Source organism: Podarcis erhardii, assembly GCF_964252035.2.
Source record: "Podarcis erhardii genome assembly, chromosome: 9".
NCBI lineage: Eukaryota > Metazoa > Chordata > Lepidosauria > Squamata > Lacertidae > Podarcis > Podarcis erhardii.
In genome coordinates, this window is record NC_138512.1 from 3,814,908 (window position 1) to 3,841,443 (window position 26,536).

The following is a 26,536-nucleotide window of genomic DNA, read 5'->3' on the forward strand; positions in this document are numbered from 1 at the left end:
ATTTATTCCTTCATATTTATTTACTTGTTGAATCTATATACCGCCCTATGCCCGGAGGCCTCAGGGTGGTTCAGAGAGCAAAATCAAAATGTAAAACCACAATATATATAATCAAATAAAAACTACAACCCAATAACAGCCTCTGCCCTCCCAAAAATACTCTACATTTTAAAAGAGTTTGGATGCCTGGGATACGATGCTGGGACTTCTTCATCTGGCTGCTGTCCATCCCTGACTGTCCGAACTCTTCTTAAAAACCTCCAATGAATCATAGAATGGGAGACTTGGAAAGGGACCCCAAGGTCCTCTAGTCCAACCCTCTGCAATGCAGGAATCTCAGCTAAAGAATCCCAACAGATAGCCATCCAACCTCTGCTTCAAAACGTCCAAGGAAGGAGAGCCCATGGTCGGATCCAGCTCCTTCTTTGGTGCTTGTGAGCAAAGTTCAGGCCAAACTTCCAACTCCCAAACACACCGCTTGACTTCTGTCCAACATGTTTTTCTCCAGCTCTGCACCTGCTGCTTTAGCCATTCAAGACTCCAGAAAGTTATTGTGATGAAACTTATTCCACTTGGAATAATCAAAATTATGGTCTTCTCATCTTCTGAAAGCTCAGGAGATATTTCTGTAGATTGCATGAGGCTCGGAAAGCAACAGAAGCATGAGAATATTAATTGCACTGTGTCTAGGAGGAAAAAGTTGGTGCAGAGAATATTTCCTGTGCTGGAGACAGACTGAGTCAAGATGCAGAGCTGGCGAAAGAGGGGTGTGCCTGCCTTGGGCTTCCGAGCTCTGAAGGTAGAGTTGAAAACCACCCAGATTGGGAAAGCCCAGGCAGTCTGGCCTTGAAAGAGTCTTTGGGTTCTTCTGCTTTGCCTCCTTGGCAGGTAAGAGGAGGAGGAGGCAGAGCCAGAATGAGATCCCTGCTCCTTCTGTTGCTGCTTCTGCTGCTCATGATGCCCTTTGGAGTCTGCGGGAACCACAAGGCGAAATGCCCCTTGAATCTGGTCAGGGATGAAATGGATGCTCGCAATTACTACCGGCCTGGACACTTTCTCATCAGTGGGATCATCTCTCCAAAACGCTTTGTTGAGGAAACGCCATACAACTTTTCTCTTTTTTAAAAAAAAATAATTTTTATTGATTTTCATAAAACAAAAAACACACAAACAAACAAACAAACAAACAATACATGACTTCCCCATGCCTCCCCTTCACTGCACCCCTGTTTCAAAATTTTTTAGCAATCCTTCATTCCTTTTCAAGATTTGATTTCCCTCAAAGTTTTCTTAACTTAAATATTTACAACTATAATTCTCTATTTCTTAACCCTTGACATTTTATCAGTCCAAAACAGTTCTTAAGATATAATTTAAATTTTTTCCAGTCCTCTTCCATTGTCTCTCTCCTCTGATCACGGATTCTGCCGGTCATCTCTGCCAGTCCCATAAATTCAGTCACCTTCGTCTGCCATTCTTCCAGAGTAGGTAATTCTTGCATCTTCCAATACTTTGCTAGAAGTATTCTTGCTGCTGTAGTTGCATACATAAAAAAGATCTTATCTTTCTTTGGTACCAATTGGCCGACCATGCCCAAGAGAAAAGCCTCCGGTTTCTTTACAAATGTCCACTTAAGGACTTTCTTAATTTCATTATAGATCATTTCCCAGTAGGCTTTAACCTTTGGGCAGGTCCACCAAAGATGATAGAAAGTTCCTTCACATTCGTTACATTTCCAGCATTTGTTACTGGGCAAATGATATATCTTTGCAAGCTTGACTGGAGTCATGTACCATCTATAGATCATTTTCATTATGTTTTCTTTCAAGGCACTACATGCCGTAAATTTAAGGCCTGTGGTCCATAACTGTTCCCAGTCAGCAAACATAATATCATGACCTAAGTCTTGTGCCCATTTAATCATAGCTGATTTAACTGTTTCATCCTGTGTATTCCATTTCAGCAACAAGTTATACATTTTAGACAAATTCTTAGTATTGGTCTCTAGCAATTCTGTTTCCAATTTTGACCTCTCTTTCTGAAATCCTAGTTTCTTGTCCTGCTTAAAAGTCTCATTTATCTGATAGTAATGTAACCAGTCTCGAACTTTGGATTTTAATTTCTCAAAGCTCTGTAATTTAACTTTTTCACCATCATATTCTATAATTTCACTATATTTTGGCCAATTAGAATCCATATTAAGTTTTTTTACCGCTCTAGCTTCCATTGGTGACAACCATCTGGGTGTTTTGTTTTCCAACAAATCCTTATATCGATTCCAAACATTGTATAAAGCTTTCCTGACAATATGATTTTTAAAGCCTTTATAGATCTTTACCTTGTCATACCATAAATATGCATGCCAGCCAAAATTGTTATCATACCCTTCCAAGTCTAGAATATCTGTATCTTCAAGAAGTAGCCATTGCTTCAGCCAGCAAAATGCTGCTGCTTCATAATAAAGTCTTAAGTCCGGCAGCGCAAAACCCCCCCTATCTTTTGCGTCAGTTAAAATCTTAAATTTTATTCTGGGTTTTTTGCCCTGCCAGACAAATTTAGATATATCTTTCTGCCACTTCTTGAAACAATCCATCTTATCTATAATTTGCAGTGTCTGAAACAGAAACAACAATCTCGGCAATACATTCATCTTAATAACAGCAATTCGGCCTAACAAGGATAATCTCAATCTAGACCATGTGTCAAGATCTTTCTTCACTTCTAACCAGCATTTCTCATAATTGTCTTTAAACAGATTCATATTTTTAGATGTTAGATTCACCCCCAGATATTTCACCTTTTTTGTTATCTCCAAACCAGTTTCCCTTTGAAAACTGTCTTTTTCCCCCATCGTTAGATTTTTTTCCAGTACCTTTGTCTTTTGTTTATTTAGTTTAAAGCCAGCCACCTGACCAAATATTTCAATTAATTCTAAAACTCTTTTTGTACTGACTTCTGGCTGTTGTAATGTCAAAACTAGGTCGTCTGCAAATGCTCTTAACTTATATTGTTTAGCTCCGAGGTGTATTTCTTCAACCAGCTGGTCCCTTCTAATCATATTCAACAACACCTCCAGGACCGATATAAATAATAGAGGGGATATTGGGCAACCCTGTCGTGTCCCTTTTTCTATTGGGATTTCATCCATAACTACACCATTCACAATTAATTTAGCTTTTTGCTCTGAATATATTGCACCTATACCGTTTTCAAAGTTTTGGCCTACCCCCATCCCATGGAGATTCCTCTTCATAAAACTCCAAGAAATATTGTCAAAGGCTTTCTCCGCGTCCACAAAAATCAATACTGCTTTTCTATTTATATCAGTCTCCAATAGTTCCAAAATGTCTATGATATTCCTTACATTATCTGACATATGTCTCCCTGGGAGAAAGCCTGTTTGATCTTTCTGAATCTCCTCTACCAACACTTTTTTAAATCTTTTTGCTAAAATGTCTGCAAAAAATTTATAATCCACATTTAAGAGTGATATAGGGCGGTAGTTCTTAACTTGGTGTTTCTCAGTTTCTGTCTTCGGTATAAGTGAGATGAATGCTTCTTTCCACGATTCGGGAGCCTTTTTCCCCTCCAAAATTTGGTTACACACTTCTTTCAATGGTTGTATTAACCATTCCTTCATTGCTTTGTAATATCTCGCCGTCAGTCCATCTGGCCCTGGTGATTTTCCCAATTGCATATTCTGGATGGCACCCTCAATTTCCTGGTTCGTAATTTTTTCATTTAAAGTCCTTTTATTTTTTTCCGAGATCTTTGATAGTCCATATTTTTTAATAAATTCTTCTATCTCTTGTTCATCTTTCGGCCCTTGTGCGTATAATTTCTTAAAGAAACTTTGGAAGCAATTACTGATTTCATTTGGTTTATTTATAAATTTTCCCTCTACTTCAAGGGACGTCACAGTATTCAACTTTTGTCTCTTTTTCAATTGCCATGACAGCAATTTCCCACATTTATCAGCTGATTCAAAAGTTTTTTGCCTCATTTGTTTTATTTTCCATTCTATTTCTTGGTTCATCAATTCCATGTATTGGGTCTGGTAGTATTTTATTTCTCTTAAAATCTCCTGAGATTTTGGTTTTGACCTCAGTTTCTTCTCTCCTTCTTTCATCTGATTCCAAATTTTTTCTTTCTTCTCATTTTGTTGTTTCCTTTTTATCGAATTTTGTTGAATTAGAAAACCACGCATGACAGCCTTACTTGCGTCCCATATTATTCTTCTTTCCAGGTCTGTTCCTAGGTTTATTTCAAAGTAATCTTTCAGGGTTTCTTGGGCCTTTTTAAAAATTACTTCATCTCTAAAAAGGGTGTCATTCATTCTCCATCTGAAAGTTCCAGCTGTTGTCAATTTCATTTCCATCTTTACTGCATTATGATCAGAGCAGGTTTTTGGGCAGATTTCTGTATTTTTAACCCTTGGTGCCAGATTGCTAGAAATCCATATTTGGTCAATCCTGGTCCATGTCATTTTTGCTTCAGAGAAGAAGGTCCCCTCTCTTTCCAGAGGGTTCCTTGTTCTCCAAATGTCGATCAAGTCCATTGTGTCAGTCAGTTCAAAAAAGGTCTTTGGTAGTCTCCCATCCTTAGAGGTTACTTGTCTTTGAGCTTTGTCCATATTTGTGGAGACGACTCCATTCATATCGCCCATCATTATTATTTTATGGTCCATAAAATCCGTTAATGTCTCATGCAACTTCTTGAAGAATTCAGCCTTCCCCTCATTAGGTGCATAAATTCCTACAATCAAGATTTTTTCTCCTTGCATTTGAATTTCCACTGCCAGAAACCTTCCTTGTTCATCCTTAAAGATCATTTTTGGTTCCCATTTTTCCTTAACATAGATCACGACTCCTCTTTTCTTAACTTTATCTGAGGAAATAAATTCCAGTCCTAATCTTTTATTTGTCAAGAGTTTTCTATGTATTCTGGCAATATGAGTTTCTTGCAAACATATTATGTCTAATTGCTCTTTCTTTAATATATGAAAGACTTGGGTCCTTTTTCGGGGATGGTTAAGGCCATTGCAGTTCCAACTCAGAAGTTGCAGAGACATTTTTGTTACTGGGTGTCTTTTCCACCAACCGCTTCAAGTTCTTGTTCCTGATCGGTCGGTGCTGGAGTCAGTCCAAATGATAGATTTGCAATATCCGGTATTTCTCCCTCAGTCACAGTTCCTTTCTGAAAGTCCTCAAAATTTCTCTCCAGAAAGTGTTCCTTATCTTGGATTGTTTTTATTTTAATTTTCTTCCCTTTGAAGTTAAAGGACAACCCTTGTGGGAACTCCCATCTGAATGGAGTATTGTTTTTTTTCAGCAAATCCACTAAATCTTTAAATTGAGTCCTCACCTCCAAAAAATATTTAGGGATATCTTTGTAAATCTGTATTTGAGAATTCTTAATAATCAGTGCCTTCTGGAAATGTAGGTTCAATATTTTATCTCTTTCTTCCTTGGATCTTAAGGTGATTAGGCAATCCCTTGGTTTCTTGCCTTGCTTTCTGCCAATCCGGAAGGCTGTAGTTATTACAAATTCATCTTCTTCTCCTTCTAGTTCATCAGTCCAAAATTCTTGAAATTTGTCTGTGAGAAATTCCCCAAGGTTGCCCTCTTCCTCCTCTGGTACCAATCTCAATTTCAGATTTTTACCTTTCCTCTCCAATTCCATAAGAGCTAAAGTTGCATCATGTTCATGTACCTTCTTTGCAATAGGTACAAATTTTCCCTTGGCTTCCTCGGCAGTAATTTTAGCAGATTCAGCTATTTTCCTTGTTTCGGTGCTTTCTTGTATTAAACGATTTATAGACTCTGTGTTAGATGATATAGTCGTTGTGTTCAAATCAAGTCTTGTTGTTAATTCTGTCAATTTCTTGGAGTTCTCTGTAGATTGCTTAGTGAGTACTTCTAAAGATTGATTTATTTTGAGCAGTGCCTGTGTCATAGAATCCATTGATGCTGTTGTTACTCTCTCTTGTCCAGCTGCTGCTCCTGATATAGAGGTTCTTTTCTGAGCCTGCTTTTGAGCTTGCTTTGTTTTGCTTCTTGTTGATATTTCATCCAGTGGCGTGCTCATAACTCAAGGTCGTTCTCACAGGAAAGTTGCAAGTGGAAAATCCCAGTTCTTTACTTCAGTACTGCAGTCTCTCTTTTAATCCTCTAGAGGGGGAAATTGTATCCAAACAGGAATAACAAAGAAACAGTGAAGCAAGTAGCCATACAATGTCCCAAAGGAAATAAAATTCAACCCAAAGTCTTACTTTGTTGCAATTTAAAAATCTGGGTCTACTAAGTAAAGTCCCGTTATTGTGTTCCAGATATATTCTTACTTTGTATCCACAGTCCTCTCTTTTTGACAGTTCGTTTCAGGCGCTCACCGCTCAGGCAGCCTGATCAAAGGTATCGGCAGCGGAGAGTTTCCGTTCACAATTTACTTCTTCTAGCGGTTTAAATTGAGCCAATTTTTCCTTCCCCCCTACTCCCGTTTCGTGGGGGGAAGGTCCTTTCAATGTCGGGGTTTAGTAAAGTTCAAACAAGACGTTTCTTTTAAATACAGCAAGTTCTTTTCATTGCTGCGTTAATCGTGCAGTTCCGGGAGGCTGACTTCCTTAATTTTTGCCTTTCCCGTTTTCGGCCGAATCTTCTTAGAAATAGTCCCTTTTCAAATATTTTGTAATTCCTACTCACAGGTTTGTTGCCAATCGATAATTTCAGGAAGGAATCGGCGCTCTCCGTCAATGGCGACGCGGCTTCGCTCCACGAGCTGGGTTGCGATCCTCAGCACCGCACTCACTCCCGATGCCGCTCCGGAGCCTTTAAAAAGACTCCTTTGCGATACCGGGGGGTGCAAAGGTGCCCACCGAATCTCCTTGTTCACAGGCTTCTGCGCCTGTGATTTTAGGGGTCCCCCGCTCGCCGTAGCGGGTCAGACCCGAACTCGTGAAGCAGTCCTGCCTCGGAGCTCGAGGCAAAGACCGCCATTAAGACGCTGGCGCCGACCGGAAGTCCGCCATACAACTTTTCTCAGACACCCTTCGCCAGGACTGAAGTGTATCTACTTATATGCAGATGGTTTCATGGTCCTCCACTCCTTATAATGGTTCCTATTTATCAAGGAAATAGCCCCTTTCTCAGGGCTGGGGAGCCAAGGGCTGGTGTTGCAGGACTACCCTGCCCTGACTACTGGGCTTGCTGTTGGAGGAGCTGGGAGCTGGGAAGGGGTGTCTAGTAAAAGATTCTAGTAAAGGGGGGTGCTCATTCGTGTAGTTTCTGATCCAGAATATGGACAAAATTATAATTTTACCACACACTCAAACCTGCAAGCCACCAGGCCCCTTATGTAACTAAAAGGGGACTGAGGTATTTGGTGCTTCTCTTCCGTCAATAAAATTGTCTCTTATCTACCTATAGTCTAGCCCCTTGGAAGAAGCCAAAGACCACTGCAAAAAAAGCAGCCTTTGCAGCAACTTCCCAGTATATCTCAAATGTTGAGGGGCGCCTTCATTTCTTACTCATAGAACCACAGAAGAATAGAAACATAGAGTTGTAGAGATGGAAGGGACCTGGAGGAATCTCACCTGGAGCATCCATGACACATGGTCACCTTCGGAGGGAGTCTGTTCCACTGTTGAACAGCTGTGCGCTGTTTGCATCAAAGCTCCGGTTATGGAGCAGAGATTTCCAAATTTTTATTTTATGCTAGACAGGAAAAGGTTTGATGTTGATGCAAAAGGATGGATAAACAAAGAAACAAACAAATATTAATCTTTGTGGATCATATAATGTCCCCAACCCCATTAATATGAATGCCAGTTTCACTCTTTTTAAAGAATTCATTTATTGCAGGGAGGCAGCTAGGTTCTACTGGCACATGTTGTCTTTCCTGCTCACCATCCAAGAGATCAACCGGGATCTCAGGCTCTTACCCAACATCACCCTGGGCTACAACATCTATGAGAACTATTTCGATGCAAGGATGACTTCGGACGCCATGCTAGAGCTGCTTGCAGGCAGTGGATGCAATATTCCCAATTATCACTGTGGAGAACAGAATCACCTGCTGGCTGTTATGGAAAGAAGCAACACTTTCATCTCGAGAGTGATTTCAGCCTTGTCAGGCATCTACAAAATCCCACAGGTAAGTATTGGGAGAGCATGGAAGGACAGAGAATTTCAACTGTGTAAAATTCTATTTTCTCTTGGGAGGGGTCAAGCAGGGATATTTTTAAAAATGGGAAAATCCTGAGCTATGGATGCTACATCCCTTTTTCAAAACTGAGCCTTCACCAACTTGACACCTCCAGATGTTTCAGACTAAAACTCCCATCAGCCTCAGCCAGCAGAGATTTACATATCAGTCATTACAGATAATTAAATATCTGTTATGCTGAAATTAAAGTAAATTGCTGGTCTTTTGCTTTCCTTGCTAGATCAGTCATGGTTTTACTGTCCAGTTTCTCGAAGGTAAAACCCTGTTCCCTTTTGTCTACCGGATGAGTCCCAAAGAGGAAAGTCAGTACCAGGGGATTGTTGAATTGTTTCTGTATTTTGGATGGACGTGGATTGGCCTCTTCACTCCAGACAATGACAGTGGAGAAAGATTTGTGAGCGCTTTGAAACCTCTGATGCTCAGCAAAGGGATCTGCATTGCTTTATCAAAAAGAGTACCAGAAAATGATCCAGGTCAATTTATCAGGCCTGGGGAACCTTTTTTCCTATGGAGACAAGTTGGGATATTTGTTTCCTATATAACCAATGCAGTAGGTATCATAATACTCCTGTCAATAAACATGGTATATGAGAAGGAAATAGGGGCAAAAGTCTGGATCACAACAGCTTTGCTAGAAATCAGAAATGGCTTTTACATCCCTCCAAATTTATTCCAGCACCTCCATGGTTCTCTGTCCTTTGCAATTCAGATTGGAATAAGGAGCAGCAAAGGTGAGAAATTGCAGTTCAATCTTAGGGATTATTTCAATCAAGCATTTGAGTGTTCATATTCAAAGCATTTGTTGTCCGTGAAAGGCAGGATAAGATGCAAAGAGGAGGAGAACCTGCAGCCATTACCCCAAGAGGAGTATGAGAGAGCCCTGTCTTATGACAGCTATGGCACTTACATCAATGTTCAGGCTGTGGCTCAGGCCTTGCATGCTTCGCTTTCATCGAGATCCCAGAGGAGGCTGATGGTGGAGGAAGGAGAGCAATGGGGACCCCAAAGGCTACAGCCGTGGCAGGTATTTCCTTCCCCTTTTTGCAACCTGCAGTCCACACTGATGCTGATCTTGACTGGGGATAAACATGCAACATATCATAATTACTATTAGTATTAGTAATAGTAGCATACCACCCAACATTTCTCTGATGAAAATAGGGACATCCCATTCCATAATGAAAATTTTACTGTTGATACCTAGGGCTTTTTTTCTGGGGGGTCGGGATGCACTCAAACTCAGTTCTGGCACCTCTCAGGCGGGTACCATTGCCATTCTCAGAGAGAGGTGTTCATGGTGATTTCCGGCACCCTCTTTGCTAGAAATATATCACTGTTTATATCCCACACATCTTTTTGGCTTTCCTCAGCACTCTGGGCAGCTCCCAAAATAAAGAAATTCATACTAAAATATAAAACATATTAATATTCCCGATACAGGATTGGACGGCTTGTGGGTTGGACAACTCCACATTTGCCAACTTTTCTCCAATGAAGAAAAGGAAAAGTGGGACATTCCGGGATCAAATGAAAAACTGTCTCTAATCCAGGGACATCCCTGGAAAATTGGGGCACTTGCAGGGTCTGTAGTAATAATAATGGCTGAATAGGAATTCCAGTCTACATGAGATACACGCAGGCCCCAAATCATAAGAGGTTGAAGTGAGTAGGACTGAGATATCCATCTTGGCTTCAAGCTTTCTCAGTGCTGGTGTTTCCCCCTGTCATTCCAGCTTCACCCTTTCTTGAGAGAAATTCGGTGTCTGAATACTTCCAGAGGCAGGCTGTGCTTGGATGAGAACTGGGAGCTGCCAGGAGACTTCAATATTATGAACTGGGTGATCTCTCCCAATAAGTCTTGTGTCGTTATTGGGAATATAAGGAGAGAGACATCTGCTAGCATAAAGTTCACCATTAACCCAGAAGCCATTGAGTGGCCCAAGAAATTCAACAAGGTAGGGGGAATCACAGAGAGGGGAGGCTAGGAGATCGCAGCTTTCCTTGAACAACTGCTGCAAAATGGCTATATCAGGTTGACCAATGATGTCTTGACCGTCCAATAACAGCTGCAACGGCCACTCCTTCTTTCCACAGCAGCTGAGATAGGAGGGAAATTTGGGGTGCTCACAGAAAGCATAGAGCCCAGAGGTACTTAGAAAAGACACTATCTATTTCCGAGCCAGACTGAGAATTTAAGAATTCTGGATAGAATCTTTAACCAAATGGACTACATAGATAAGAAGAAAAGGGAAAGCCCCTAGTAAAAGGGAACTATTGGGTTTTCATACATGCAGAAGGATGGAAAGCGATTTATTTTAGAAATGATGATTACTGATTTATTGTGGATTTCTTAAATTTGTGGAGTAAGCTCACTTGTAGATGTTGCAAATGTTAAAGTATTGTATGTGCAGGAATAGAGAAGTGCACAGTTGTTGGTAAAAGATGATAATTTAAAAAAGCAACAACCCTATTGTAACATAAGGTTAACGTTAAGAAATGGCATGTAAACTAGAAATAACTAGGGAAATAGATCAGCGACAAGAGGAAACCTTGCATTCCTCAAGAACAGAGTGAGGGAAACCAATATTTGGAAAAGTCATATCAATTTTATCTGAATTAGTGGTTGAGAGATTATCAGAATCCTGAAATTTGGGGAAATCACATTTCAGACTCCATTGCTATCTTCTTTGAAGATTTTTTAGGCAGGGAAGCAGGTAAACGGAGAAGAGGAATCAGAGTTCTGTGGTGCAAACCTCAGTTGTCCTGAACGAATTATGAAGAACATGATATTCTGGTCACTCCAATGGTCAGTGGGGGGTTGAAAGGACCCTGATGAGGGGGTCAAAGACTGCAGTCCAGAGATCCGTTTCAATTCACTGTATGAGTGAATTACATACCCACAAATACTCCTAACTGTTCCTCTTTCTTGCACCTTCTTGTCTTTCTGGTTAGGGCGTACCTCGTTCCAGGTGTACAAAAAGATGTCAGCCTGGATATGCCAAGGTGGTTCTAGAAGGAAAGCCCATTTGCTGCTATGCTTGTGCTCGGTGTGCGGAAGGGACCTTCTCCGCCCAGGAAGGTGGGTGACTCCAAGGGGGAAGGAATTTCTGGAGAGAGTAAACACAGGGCAGAAATTCAGTCTCACCCACTTTTTGTGAGATTTCTGCAGACACTGGGGAATGTGGATTCTTCCTCGACATCCATAGGATTAATCAACTTTATTACATCCAGGAAGGGAGTTGAAAGGAGTGGCCATAAGGAAGAAATCTCTGGGGTTGAAAGTGAGCAGCTGTGAGAGGAATGCCCATAAAGGATTCCTTTTTTATTTTTTATACCAAGTCACACCAAAAAGGAAATAATTTTGATATTTATAAAAAATAATGGACAGGTGATGCAAACCAGCAATTTTTTAATAGCAAATGCACAATAAAAAATAATACTTCATATGAAAATTATTACAATATAATCAATGGACTGTTTTGATCTCACTACTATGAACATTGCATGGAAGCAACAGAAAACTGCATTTAAAATGTCAAGTTAAAGAGCTGTTTCTTCAGGACTAGGCAGGATCCAAACAATGCAGTTAACAGAAGTGGAGTGCTCATTGCTACTCAGTTTATCCTAGATCACAAGGTTGCTTGACCTATTTTAACATTCTTATTTCCTGAGGTCCACCACAGACTTTTTCAAAACGTAAAAGAGCACAGATCATGAGGGATGTAACTGATGCTGCAGCCACTCTTTGTCCTCTTTCCCAGATGCAGAACATTGCACCAAATGCTCAGAAGATCACCATTCAAACAAGGACAGAGATCAATGTGTCCCCAAGATTACCACCTTCCTGACTTATGGAGAATATTTGGGAATGGTGTTAGCTTCCATTGCCCTCTTCTTGTCCTTAACAGCAGACACTGTGTTGGGAATCTTCATTAAATACAAGGAAACTCCCATTGTCCAAGCCAACAACCGGGACCTCTCCTACAACCTGCTCGTCTCCCTCCTGCTTTCCTTTCTGTCCTCCTTCCTCTTCATCGGGCGCCCAAGGAAAGAGACCTGCCTTCTCCGACAAACGGCCTTCAGCATCATCTTCTCAGTTGCTGTTTCTTCTGTCTTGGCAAAGACCATCACGGTGGTGCTGGCCTTCCTGGCCACAAAGCCCGGGAACAGGCTGAGGAGATGGCTGGGCCAGAGTCTGGCCAACTCCATTGTCATCTCCTGTTCTGGGGGGCAAGTTCTCATCTGCACCATCTGGCTGGGCTCTTCTCCCCCATTCCCAGAGCCCGACATGCGCTCCCAGGTGGAAGAGATCATCCTGCAATGCAACGAAGGGTCTGTGGCCATGTTCTACGTTGCCCTCGGCTACCTGGGCTTCTTGGCTGCCACCTGCTTCACGGTGGCTTTCCTAGCCAGGAAGCTGCCTGGCTCCTTCAACGAAGCCAAGCTGATCACCTTCAGCATGCTGGTCTTCTGCAGTGTTTGGGTGTCTTTTGTGCCCACCTACCTGAGCACCAAGGGCAAGTACATGGTGGCCGTGCAGATCTTCTCTATGTTGGCCTACAGCGCTGGGCTTCTGGGCTGCATCTTCCTTCCCAAGTGCTACATTATTGTGCTGAGGCCTGATCTGAACACAAAGGAGCACCTGACAACAAGGAATTAAGGGGACATCTGATTCTTAAAATAGTCCATGTTCATGATGTCCAGAAGTGCATAAAGGAAACACAGCTACTCACCCATGCTGTTTATTCTCCATCTCTGAAAGAGATTGTGTTCCTTCTTAGCCTGGATTTTAGGAAGTCCTGTTGACATGAACACTAAGATGGGAGGAAATGTTTTGCTCCCTTGCTTTGCCAAGGACTACAATGAGTCCTGGTCTACTGCCCTTAGTTTGTAAACTATTATCTTTTAATAATTTTGTGTTTTGGAAACTTATATTTATCTCACAACAAGATAGTTTAGAGGGAGAGGAGTTAGGTTTTTGAGTCTGTTTGCTTTGTCATGACTACCTATTAACCATATCAATTCTAATATTCCACAATACTGTTTGGTTATGCCAGTTCTATGTATTCAATTTTCTATGCTCCATTTCCCGCATTTATGCACTATCATTCATAAGCTCACTTCACATCATTTCGTTCTCCTAAGCTTTGTATATCAATACACTGAGAAATTCATTTAAGACATCTTCCGTAGTCTGTTGTTTTAATTTCTGTATCGTGTAAGCTCTGCTCCCTGTTCCAAAGAGTAGCAGCTGACCTTAGCCAAGCCTTGACTGGGATCCAATGAACTTTATTGCATTGACCAGGGTTAGGGGCGGGCGAGGTAAGCGGGAAGAGAGGGGAGAAGGCACTCCGGTGCTCACGGGAGTGGCAGGCCGCCTACGCCAATCTGGGCAAGTCATTGTGAAAGGAGGTGGGGAGAGTAGAGCTGGGGAAGGCAATGGGTCACGAAAGGCAGCAGTGGAAAGCGGGGAGAGGCGGGGCGGCTCCCTCGGCCAATAAAGCGAGATGAGCGCCGCAACCCCAGAGTCGTCCACGACTGGACCTAATGGTCAGGGCTCCCTTAACCTTGACGTATTCTATTCTATTCTATTCTATTCTATTCTATTCTATTCTATTCTATTCTATTCTATTCTATTCCATATTACTTTATTTTCCCATGTAGAACATGCCCCCGTGTATAAGACACCCCCTATTTTGGGGGAATCAGAATTAAGAAGATGGGGGGATCCCATTTTACTCCTCTTATACACGGAAAAGTACGATATTATATTAGATTATATTATTATACAGGGTGATTCATAATGAAGTACACAGTTTCAACACACTATAAAAAAGAATATAATATATCTCATGTTACCTGTGACAGAATTGTAGGGCAATGTTTAAAGTATTTTAGAAACAGTCACAGATGTTCTATGTGTGCACCCTTTGCCACACAACACACATCACAATCGAAAATGCCGTTGCACAGCAAACTCCGTTTTGCTCAGTTCAAGAACACAAAACGCCTTCTCCACTGCAGACGCAGCCATTTTGCCTGATAGTCACGTGACACGCGCACTATCACCTCCATCACTTCCCTCAGTCGCGGGACACAAACTTTATGAGCACATCTACCTAACAGTTCGCAGCTGTTTTCCGTGTCGGCGCCTGTCTTACAGGATCTGGAAACTGTATATTTCATTATGAATTACCCTGTATTATATTATTTTGGTGTCCAATCACTGCTTTACTATAGGATACTTCATTTCAATCAATCAAATCTTTATTACGGTAGTAGACCAGCATTCAGTAGGGTGGGGTACAGTCTTTTCCAATCTGTAAAACGTTTTGGAAAGCTAAAAAGAATTAAAACACAAAGCATATATAAAAGTCTAAAATAAGTTAAAAGAAGCTAAAAGAAAAGTTTTGGAGCATTAAACGGATGTGGAAGAGCAGAAAAAGTTAGTATATAAAAGACTATGGCTATCAATTTACAGGGCACTCTGATAGGAATGTTCATTAAATCTAGTGTAACAACAACAACCATTTATTTATACCCCACCCATCTGGCTTGGTTTCCCCAGCCACTCTGGGTGGCTCCCAATAGAATATTCAAAACACGATAAATACATCAAACACTAAAAACATCCATAAACAGGGCTACCTTCAGATGTCTTCTAAAAGTCAGGTAGTTGTTTCCTTCCTTGACATCTGCTGGGAGGGCATTCCACAGGGAGGGCGCCACCACCAAGAAGGCCCTCTGCCTGGTTCCCGGTTTGTGGCACAGGTCATCATCCGATGAATTGGGAGCTTCATTTATTTCTGTGTTTATATTTAAAGAAAATATGCATTTTAACAGTATTGCTCCTTGATTGTAATATCAAGAATGCACTTAAAATTACTACGCACAACAGTGAATAAGTGATTGCAATGCACACACAGTTCAGCAACATACATATTTGTTAACAAAGTCTAATATTACTATCTTGTTGTGATTATTATTACTTTTATTGCTACTAATCCCAGTGGCTTACAAGAGTGAGCTCTGTTCTGCCTTGGTCAGTCCCCACCTGGAATCCTGTGTCCAGTTCTGGGCACCACAATTTAAGAAGGATGCTGACAAATGGGAAGAAACCCCTCACCCCCCAGAGAGATGCCGGCTCAAAGAGCCCCCTGAGCCTCTGAGGGCGTGCAGAGTGCAGATCCCCCCAGGGGCCCCTCTCTCTCTCTCCCGGGCTCACCTGGGGGCCCCGTCCCTGCCAGCCTCTCCGGCCTCTGAGGGCGTGCAGAGTGCAGATCCCCCCAAAGGCCCCTCTCTCTCCCGGGCTCACCTGGGGGCCCCGTCCCTGCCAGCCTCTCCGGCCTCTGAGGGCGTGCAGAGTGCAGATCCCCCCAGGGGCCCCTCTCTCTCTCTCCCGGGCTCACCTGGGGGCCCCGTCCCTGCCAGCCTCTCTGGCCTCTGAGGGCGTGCAGAGTGCAGATCCCCCAGGGGCCCCTCTCTCTCCCGGGCTCACCTGGGGGCCCTGCTCTGCCAGCCTCTCTGGCCTCTGAGGGCGTGCAGATTGCAGATCCCCCCAGGGGCCCCTCTCTTTCCCAGATTGACCTGGGGGCCCCGTCCCTGCCAGCCTCTCCGGCCTCTGAGGGTGTGCAGAGTGCAGATCCCCCCAAGGGCCCTTCTCTCTCCCAGGCTCACCTGGGGGCCCCGTCCCTGCCAGCCTCTCCGGCCTCTGAGGGCGTGCAGAGTGCAGATCCCCCCAGGGGCCCCTCACTCTCTCTCCCGGGCTCACCTGAAACCTAGGTTTGGTTTCATTTCCCTCAGGTCCTTCTTCCCAGCATGCTTTGCTGCCCCTTCTTCTCACAAACAAGGATCCAGCTTCCTATAATTGAGATTTACCCATTTTCCAATGTATAACTGAATAAATACATCTGAAAGTGTCTTTGGTTAGGTTTCACTTAATAGCTTTATTGATAAATTATCCTTTATTAGGTTTCATTTCCCTCACGTCCTTCTTCCCAGCATGCTTTGCTGCCCCTTCTTCTCACAAACATGGATCCAGCTTCCTATACTTGAAATTTACCCATTTTTCCAACGTATTACTGAATAAATAAATCTGAAGGTGTCTTTTGTTAGGTTTCATTTAATAGCTTTATTGGTAAATTATCCTTTATTAGGTTTCATTTCCCTCACGTCCTTCTTCCCAGCATGCTTTGCTGCCCCTTCTTCTCCAAACAAGGATCCTGTTTCCTATCATTTTCTTTTTCTCTAGGCGTATTTGGATTCTTCCATTTAAACTTGATGGAGGGGCAGAGCGATGGAAAAAGAGAGGCGGCTTTTCCTCCCAGCCTTTCCCTCGCCCTTCCCAGGCTGCCCTGCGCAACCTTCCTCCTGGCCTGCTCATCAACTCAGAAGAACCAATTCTTCGACTACTCAACCCACCTAACCCAGGAAGCCTCCCAGAGACCTCGTCCTTTTCCTCATTCCCTTGGAGGCACCTAGAAGGGCTTCCCCCTTTTCCCGACGTCCCGCGGCTCCGGCGCCCTGGACAACAGAGGCCAAAATGGCCTGGGCCACCCGCCAGGTGTTTGACCTGCAATTTAGAGCTCCCCAAATGCTTGAAATGCATGTTGTGGCTGTGATTTGGAGAGTGCTTTGAATATTCTGTTGGGAGCCGCCCAGAGTGGCCAGGGAAAGCAATATTATTATTATTATGATTATGATTATTATTATTATTATTATTATTATTATTATTATTATTATTATTATCATCTCATCGCCTTGATTGCAATGAAACCTAAAGCAGACCCATTGAAATGCAATTATTAACTTGGTTTCGGGTTTACACCAACCATTCTTCTTTTCGCAGTTGAGATGTTATTTCTGACCATTCACTTTGTTCTGATTGGTACCTGATTGATAAACTCATTCTTTAACGTCATCTGAATCTCTTGCTATTGGTTTATAGATACAAATTCTGTTCTTAACCTGAAATTGTTCTTAACCTGAGGTACCATTTTAGCTAATGGGGCCTCCTGCTGCCGCCTCGCCGCTGCCACGTGATTTCTGTTCTCATCCTGAAGCAAAGTTCTTAACCCGAGGTACTATTTCTGGGTTAGGGGAGTCTGTAACCTGAAGCGTCTGTAACCCGAGGTACCACTGTATGTATATAAAGTCAGAACATTATTGTAAAGTTACAAGAAAGGAGATTCCAAACCAACATCAGGAAAAACTTTCCGATAACAATGACTCGCGAATCCAGCATCGAAGATGCAGAGAGAAGCCCCGAACAAGGGGGGCTCCTCCTTTGAACAAGTTTCTCCAGGTTACCCCCCACACCTTGTGGGAAGCATCACACACATGTCGTGAACATGTCATAGAACAGGTGTGGTACTGGGGTGAAAACGGATGCCGTGTCCATCCCAAATGTAAGGCATCTCTGACCCTCCAGACCTTTCTCTTTCCAATACACGGAGACCGGGAGGACATGGTTTCCGGGATGGGTTGGTGTCCGGCTGGAGGGCTTGACCCTTATGCCATAGGGCAGGTTCAGAGATGAGGGCAATGCCAGGCTCAGCCCCAAGCCCCTCCTCGGATGGCCACCTTCCCCCTGAAGAAGCAGCCTTGGCAGGATGCCAACCCGTCCCAGGAAGGATTTCTGCTGATTTCTTTCTCCAGATTCCTCCTCAATGGAGGGTCGCTCCAATGCAGCCCGTGGGTGTCCATGGCTTCTTCGCCCTTCCCTGCTTGGGCAGCTGCAGTACCAGCGCAGGCATCGCTAGAGGGCGATGTTTCGCAACCTCTCCTGATCCCGCGCTTCGGATTGGCAAAGGAAAGAGGGCTCGGTCAGGAAGGGCGCTTGGGGATTGGTCAAGCCCTTGATGAATGGGGGAAAGGAGGAAACGAAGGGGATCGCTGTACGCTGCGCTGCACGGGGTTGAGCTACAGACGTGCAGGTCTGCAACACGTGCAAAGAGTCGACGAAAGAATCCGAGACCAGGGAGAAGAGTCGGGGGAAGAAGATTGGAAGAAATTTAAAGACTACTTACATAAATACTGCCAAATTAATGAATGTTAGAATGATGTCGGAATGAAGTTAAGTGCTTTTAGCAGTAATGTTATAAAGGAATATGTAAAAATGGATTGTTACTAGGTGAGAATACAAAGCTATAATACATTAAGGTAAAGGATGAAGATAAAAATAAGGAAGGAAAGGATTTGCTGGATTAACTAACTGAATTGGAATACAAAAAAGGGAGGTGTGAGGAGGTCAAGGAAACAAGCAAATGAAAGACAAGACATGAAAAGATTGATTTGTTTTTAATTGTTTGTACTTTGTATTTTTTCTCTTTTTTCTCTTTTTTCCTTATTTTGTAACCTTTTTGAAACTTCAATAAATATCTTTTAAAAACAACAACAAAGAGTCGGCGAACAAAACACAGGATCAAAATTCAGGGCGCCACCGGCGAAGTCAGTCCTCTGTTCTTTTCTCCGGTTACAACCTCCCTGATTTCAGAATGGGGGGAGAGTCACATTTATAAGCCCCCCCCCCCATGGATCAGCAAGGGCATCAGCCCCAATTTCAACCCAGAGGGGAGGGGAGGCCAGGAAGCAAGCCGCCCCCTCCCCTCAACTGGAAGGGGCCGTTAAAATGGGGAGGGCTCAGAGCCACAGACTTTAAGTCCCCTAAGCTATTGGTCTGAAGCTCAACATCCAAAAAACGAAGATCCTGGCCACTGGTCCCCTCACCTCCTGGCAAATAGAAGGGGAAGAAATGGAGGCAGGGAGAGATTTCACTTGCTTGGGCTCCATGATCACTGCAGATGGTGACAGCAGCCACGAAATTTAGAGACGCCTGCTTCTTGGGAGAAAAGCAATGACAAACCTGGACAGCATCTTAAAAAGCAGAGACATCACCTTGCCAACAAGGGTCCATATAGTTAAAGCCGTGGTTTCCCCAGGAGTGATGGATGGAAGTGAGAGCTGGACTATCCAGAAGAATGGATGCTTTTGAATTCTGGTGCTGGAGGGGTTCTGTTTGTCTTTAAAAGGGGGGTCCAACTCTGTTACTCCCCCCCCATTTCCCCCATGCGCCTCCCACTGCCGACCACGCTGAGGACTCAGCCCCCCCCTTCAGCTGCCTCCTTCCTCCAGCTGCTTCTGGCCCCCTCGCTCCGCCTCCCTCCGCCAGGCCACGCCCCTTACAGGACCCCCGTCTTGGCCAATCAGCGCGGGGCAAGGGCGAAGGGCGGGGCGGGCGAGGCAAGCGGGAAGGGAGGGGAGGGGAGGCTCCTGTGCTCGCGAGAGTGGCAGGCCGCCTACGCCAATCCGGGCGAGCCATTGTGAAAGGAGGCGGGGAGAGTGGAGCTGGGGAAGGCAAGAGGTGGGCGAGGCTTAGTGGGGAGTGGTCACGCCCACTGGGAGGGTCCAGGCAAAGCTGGGAGGAGCCTCTGGCCGGACTTATTTCATTATTATTACTAATATTAATGAGTAATGAAGTATGAATTTGGGGGGAGAGGAATACATTACATTAGTGTGCGATCACTGCATTACTAGGATATTTCATTTCAATCAATCAGATCTTTATTACCTTAGTAGACCAGCATCAGTAGGGTGAGGTACAATCATTTACAGTCTGTAAAACGTTTTGGACAGCTAAAAAGTATTAAACACAAAGTATATATAAAAGTCTAAAAGAAGCTAACAGAATCTAAAAGAAGGGTTTAGGAGCATTAAATGGATGTGGAAGAACATAAAATGTTAGTATATAAAGACTATGGCTATCAATTTACAATGTACTCTGATATGAGTGTTCATTAAATCTAGAATAATAATAATAATAATAATAATAATAATAATAATAATAGGTGTTGCAATGGAGGAGTGCAGGGAAAAGAAAACTCCTGGCACTCATTCTTTCTTGCTACAGAATTAAAAGATTTCTCTCCTTTTCTCCTTCTTTTTCTCTTGGGTGGTGTGTTCAGCGGTCACCCTCAGGGGAAACAGGGTCCCCCCCCCTTGGAGGAAATGGACTGATCGGAACCTGGCTATGACATCGGCTCAGAATCCCAACCTCACTTGGCAGTTGAAGCCAACCCCTGCCTTGATCAGCAGCCTTTGGGTGCCTTATCTGCAACTGCAAAGTGAGACGATTGACGCCTGGGAAAATGGTGAGGGGACCAGCAGGAAACTGCTAAGGGAGTTTGGAGTCCTTTTATTCTGTTGCAGCTGCAGAGAAAGGAGGGTGGGGGATTGGGGGCCACCCCAGGTGTCATCACTGAGGGGGGTGGCAAAAGGACAAAAAGCCGAGTTTAAAATAAAAATAAAAATTGGGCTCACCAAACCTTTTCGTTGAGTCAAAAAACATGGCTGGCACTGGGCGCCACACCGTGGGGGCTGGCACTTACCGGGGGGGGGGCTGTTGAGTGCCTGATCCTAGCGTCTCTCCTGGGAGTGACATGGTGGCGTGGGCCCCTGCAGGCTGGGCGCTGCCTGAAACACCAGCGTGGGGCTTGCGTCTGCCCTCTGCCTCTCCCTCAGCCGCCCTACAGCTGAGGGGGAGGCAGCAGATAGGCTCCAGGTAGCGCCCCCCACCTGCAGGACCCCCGCGTTGAACTGGGCACCCGAGCGGCTGGCTATGCCGCTGTTCTGTTGTTTCAATTATGGGTGCCTTGAGAGTTAATGTGCTGTGCTTGCTGCCCCACTCGTCCTGATGGACCAGTCCCCCATGGCGCCAGGGCTGTAGGTCTTCCCTGGCTAGCTACTCAATGTGGGCAGGAGAATTTGCCTTCTGGGTTCCTGTCTCATTTTGGGCTGCTCTCGGACTTCCGGGTTGGCGCCTCCGGCAATGGCTGAATTCCTCTGATCGGGAGGCATTTGCCTCGTGGAAATCTGGGTCTGGCCGCCATGGCGAAGGCGGAGACCCACTAAAAATCACAGGCGGGTGAAACCTGTGAACCTGGGATTCGGCTGGCACCTTTTGCGCCTCCCCCACTCGTGGGGAAACCCGGTTTCGGGGTTCCGGAGCAACGTGGGGTGAGTGTCACGGTGCTTCGAATTGACTGCTTCTTCCACGGAGCAAAGCCGCATAGCTGTTGCCGGAGAGCGCTGACATTTTCCTGTGGACAATTTGATGTTAAAGCAACTACCCGTGAGTAGAGCGGAGAATTGGATTTTTAAACGTCTTAATTTGACACCGAAACGGGGAGGTTCCAAACAGGAAGTCCGCCTTCCCCTTTTGTAAATAGATCACAGCAAAGAGACTGTAAGCTAAAGTCTTGGAAAGCCTATTGTACAGGACTAAATTTCCATCGGTAGAAAACATCAAACCCCCCTTGGAAGCAGGAGAAGAGGGGGGAATTTTTGGATTGTGTGTGCCTGCAGGAGAGAGTGAAGAAAGTCAAAATACCACCGCTCCGAACCTGGAAACGGGCTGCTAGTAAGACTGACGTTTTTGGATTGGTCGTTGACAGTGAATAGAACATTCGCTGACAGCTAGCTAAATAAGAGAGATACATTGTTTCTATTCTCTCCGTCTGCTCTTAAAAAGGAGTAAAAGTAACTGAAAATTGAAACTAACTTTATTGTTTGAACTGTGCTTAAAAGGATTGATACAAATAGAAACATTAAATAGGAAGAGGAAGCCTTTGAAACTATGACAAGAGCTGAGCTGGGGGAATTTCCAGCTGCAAGATAAGGCTGTGAGACTTTGGGAATGACCTTGAATCGGTTAAGAATGTCGACAGAAGAGGCCTTAGTGGCTGTATTATGTAAGATAAAGGATTCATTGGAACAGCTTCACAAGAAGGTGGATTTTTTGGGACAAAAGGTGAATACCAATACAGAAACTATCCAGAAATTGACACAGGAATCTACTTTGACTTGGCAAACTGCGGAGAAGGCTAGGGAGAAAGCTGTTGCCGTTGAACCTAAAGTAACACAATTGGAGAGAGAAAGAGTCCCAGCCTCATACATGCAATTTGATGATCATAAGTTGATGCCTGTTATGATTGAATCTAAAGGAAAACAGACTTTGAGGATCAGAGCCCTGCCTGAACTGGAGAGGGAAGTTTTGATGGACTTTCTTACACAGGAATCTGCTGATTTTTGGGACCTGGAATTGGGCCAAGAAGAGACTAAAATTGTGAGGGTTTTCAGACTTTACCAGAAGAACTTAGAAGAACAACAGTCAAGAGTGGAAATTTTGAAAGACGTCCTGAAATACCTTTTGGATCTTAGGTTTAACTATGGAGATTTGGTTACCCTGTCGAGATGGAATAAAATTATCTTTAGGTGGGAGTTTCCCCAAGACCTACTCTTCAGCCTCAAAGGAAGGAAAACAAAAATAAGATCAGTAGAAGACAAAGTAAAGTTCTTGTATAAGTACGAAGAAGACCCTCAGAAGGGACCTGGAAAAGAGTTAAGAGCATCGGACAGAAGATCACCAGGTTGGTGGACTATATGGAATTGGCGGAATGGACTGGCAGAATCCGAGACCAGGGAGAAGAGACGGTGGAAGAAGATTGGAAAAAGTTTAAAGACTATTTATAGAAATAATGTAAAATTAATGAGTGTTTGAAAAATGTTGGAATGAAGTTATACGGCTTTAGTAGAAATGTTATAAGGAATTAAGTATAGATAGATTATTAGAGTATTAAAGGGAAAATAAGGTTAAAATATGTTAAGACAATTATATGACAGAAATAGAGGAAGATGGAAAGGATTTGCTGAAATAATTAACAGAAGTGGAATACAAAAAGGGAGGTGTGAGGAGGTCGATGAAACAAGGGAATGAAAGTTAAGATACTGGTATGGTAAGAAGTGTGTTTTAAAATGTTTTTGTTTGGTTATGTTTAGTTTATTGTGTTAGTGTTGTGTTGTGTATTGTTTAAATATTGTATTGTATTGTTTTTTTTTCTTCTCTTCTTTTTCTTCTTCTTTGTAATGTTTAAAGCAATAAACATTTTGGGCTGCTCTCTTTCTCCTTTCTCCCTGCCACCACCACTGGGTCTCTGCCAGCAGTCAGCCATCAAGGAGGACATTTCCCATGAAAAGGACAATGAAGGAAAAGGCGAGGAGGAGTCCGCAAGACGGCTGGATCTCCTCAGTCCTGACTGGGTAGGTGGCCGTGGCCTAAGCGGTGAGAGGCAGAAGGGGAGGGGGGCATATCAACCGCAGGATGAAACTGTTGTTTCAGTTAGGGGTGCCTTGAGTTTTAATGTTTGGTTTGGTTTTTTAATTGCTCGTTTTTTGCATCTTTCCTTGCAGGTTCCAAGTATGTCACCCTTTTCCAGTGTTTCCTCCCTGTCCTCCCTGGATTCCCTTTGGGACTCCCTCAATGAGGTACGTAGCAGACAGAGCAGGAGGGAAGCCCTGCTGAGCTGGGCAACCCTGAGGCTGGGGAGGAGGAGGAGGAGGAAGCCGGCCGGCCGGCTGGTCAGGCCACCTTCTGGACTGGTCAGGAGCAAGGGGGCAGGCAGGCAGGGGGGTGCTAAGGGTATGCTTGCTGCCCCACTTGTCCTGATGGACCAGCCCCCCATGGCACCAGGGCTGTAGGGCTTCCCTGGCTAGCGACTTAGTGTGGGTTCCTGTCTCATTTTGGGCTGCTCTCTTTCTCCTTTCTCCCTGCCACCACCACTGGGTCTCTGCCAGCAGTCAGCCATCGAGGAGGACATTTCCCATGAAAAGGAGGATGAAGGAAAAGGCGAGGAGGAGACCGCAAGACGGCTGGATCTCCTCAGTCCTGACTGGGTAGGTGGCCGTGGCCTAAGCGGTGATAGGCAGAAGGGGAGGGGGGCATATCAACCGCAGGATGAAACTGTTGTTTCAGTTAGGGGTGCCTTGAGTTTTAATGTTTGGCTTGGTTTTTTAATTGCTCGTTTTTTGCATCTTTCCTTGCAGGTTCCAAGTATGTCACCCTTTTCCAGTGTTTCCTCCCTGTCCTCCCTGGATTCCCTTTGGGACTCCCTCAATGAGGTACGTAGCAGACAGAGCAGGAGGGAAGCCCTGCTGAGCTGGGCAACCCTGAGGCTGGGGAGGAGGAGGAGGAGGAAGCCGGCCGGCGGTCAGGCCACCTTCTGGACTGCTCAGGAGCAAGGGGGCAGGCAGGCAGGCAGGCAGGGGGCTGCTAAGGGTATGCTTGCTGCCCCACTCGTCCTGATGGACCAGCCCCCCATGGTGCCAGGGCTGTAGGGCTTCACTGGCTAGCGACTCAATGTGGGTTCCTCTCTCATTTTGGGCTGCTCTCTTTCTCCCCTCTCCCCACCACCACCTCTGGGGTCCTGTCTCTAGCAGCAGTCAGCCTCTGAAGTGGCTATCAAGGAGGAAGAGCCACAAGAAGAATCAGGGAGCCCCCCAGAGGAGGACGGGGAGGACAAAGAGGACAGGGAGGACCTTGATTTGGCGTGCCCCCCACCTGGAGAACACCTGGAGGCAAGCGTAATTGAGGTCAGACGAAACATTCATTCATGACATATGAAAAGCTTCCCTGAACAGGGCTGTCTTCAGATGTCTTCTAAAAGTCAGATAGTTGTTTATTTCTTTGACATCTGGCGGGAGGGCATTCCACTGGGCGGGTGCCACTACCGAGAAGGCCCTCTGCCTGGTTCCCTGTAACTTGGCTTATCGCAGTGGGGAACCGCCAGAAGGCCCTCAGCGCTGGATCTCAGTGTCCGGGCAGAACGATGGGGGTGGAGATAATTCTCCTGGGTTGCTTTTTGTTTGGTATTTGTTTTGTAAGATAACTCTTTTGAATGCGTTTCCAGGTGGCTCCTGCCAAATGAAGTTAGTAATTGCAAAGTGGGTTTGGCGATAATAAAACCATGTTGGCACTTTGCAAAGCCGGTTCTCTCTGGGGTTTTCCTGCCTCCTATACCTTCCCCCCATCCGCTTGTTCTTGGTTTTGTGTCTCGTTCAGATCTCTCCAAGGCCGGCCACATGAGAACTTGGGAGAGGAGTGTTCCCTCCTGACTACAACCCTTTCATATAATGCCTCGCCCCCAAACAGAAAAGGAGGGATTATGACAGCCTGCCACCACACAGGCCCTTCTTCGTGTGGCACTTTCACAAACGGTCTGGAGGGCAGCAACACAAGAAGGGGCCTTTTCTGTGGTGGCTCCCACTTGCGGAATGCTCTCTCCAGGGAGGCTCATCTGGCACCTTCATTATGTATCTTTAGGTACCAAGCAAAGACGTTTCTCTAGAACAGAGCTTTCCAAACTGTGTGTCGCAGAACCTTCGTGCTCCTCCCAGGGCTGGAAAAGGGCTAGTTGAACTGAATCCCTATGATGCGAAATGAGGCATGTCTCCAAAGTGTGTCACCAACATGAAAAGTTCTGCTCTAGAACCAGCCTTTGGCTAATTGAACAATGCATGGCCTTTTCAACATGCTTGTGGATTGGGAGGTTGGCTTATGACTTCGTTTTTGTTTTTAATACATATGTTGTGTTTTTATTTTGTATTTTTATCCTGTAAGCCGCCCTGAGAGCTTCAGGGTTTAATTAATCAACCAATTGATTGATTGATTTATTAAAGATTGTGGCATTTTCCCAGAATCTGGAGGTGAATTGTTTACTTTTCTCACAGGACTGCGAGGAAGAGAGGCCCCCGAAGACCCCCAGTTGCCTGGCTTCCATCATCTCCCGGATTCGCAAGATCTTCAGAAGAGCGCCGCCGCCAGCACCACCAGTGCCACCGGGGCAACCCAGTACAAGAGCCAGCAGCGGGGCGCAGGCAGAACGGAGGCCACTCTGCACGCGGCTCAGGCGCTGGATGCGGCAGCATCGCAGCTGTGTCCACCCCGAACCAAGGTGAGGAGGAGTTGGGAGACTTGCACTGATCCGCCCGGGGGGATTTTGTCAGCCCCCCCCCAAGGGATGACACTCGGGGCAATACCCCCCCCCGCACCCCACCTTCCCTCGCCAGTGGTGGCTGGGGAAGTAGCACCTGGAGGCGCACGAGTCCCTAAGGGACATTTCCTTTTTGTTGTCCTTGCACAGGTCTTAATCCTTGTGGGCTGAACTGGAGAGGAAAGATCAGAAAGATCAGAACGCGGAGGAAAGCGGGGCGAGAAACCCAAACTCTCGTGGCCCTACGCCCGGGGGGATTTTGTCAGCCCTCCCCCCAAGGGATGACACTCGGGGCAATACCCCCCCCCGCACCCCACCTTCCTCCGCCAGTGGTGGCTGGGGAAGTAACACCTGGAGTTGCGCGAGTCCCTAAGGGACATTTCCTTTTTCTTGTCCTTGCACAGGTCTTAATCTTACGCCGGCGTCCCACACGGCCAGCCCCAGTCCTAGAGCCTGTCACCTTTTGAGATTATGGAGCAGAACAGAGAAGA

At 45.0% G+C, this 26,536-nt stretch overlaps 1 protein-coding gene and 1 long non-coding RNA gene across 2 annotated transcripts in view; one reads left to right on the top strand and one right to left on the bottom strand.

The window, feature by feature from the left end:
- LOC309350007 overlaps window positions 1-15,063 on the bottom strand; it is a 30,518-nt gene extending 15,455 nt beyond the window's left edge. Inside the window, exons 1-2 of the long non-coding RNA XR_014160248.1 lie at window positions 14,869-15,063; window positions 14,290-14,386 (exon numbers count right to left, since the gene is read on the bottom strand). This is a non-coding gene — a long non-coding RNA (uncharacterized lncRNA). The remainder of the gene's footprint in view (window positions 1-14,289; window positions 14,387-14,868) is intronic.
- On the top strand, window positions 259-12,880 carry LOC309349997 (vomeronasal type-2 receptor 26-like; the record flags this gene model as incomplete). The annotated part of the gene is made up of 7 exons (XM_081876517.1): window positions 259-1,119; window positions 7,039-7,061; window positions 7,857-8,148; window positions 8,441-9,244; window positions 9,954-10,175; window positions 11,173-11,299; window positions 11,982-12,880. The coding sequence occupies exons 1-7, from the start codon at window positions 916-918 to the stop codon at window positions 12,878-12,880; spliced, it is 2,571 nt and encodes an 856-aa protein (XP_081732643.1). The 5' UTR covers window positions 259-915.
- Window positions 15,064-26,536: the final 11,473 nt, after the last annotated feature.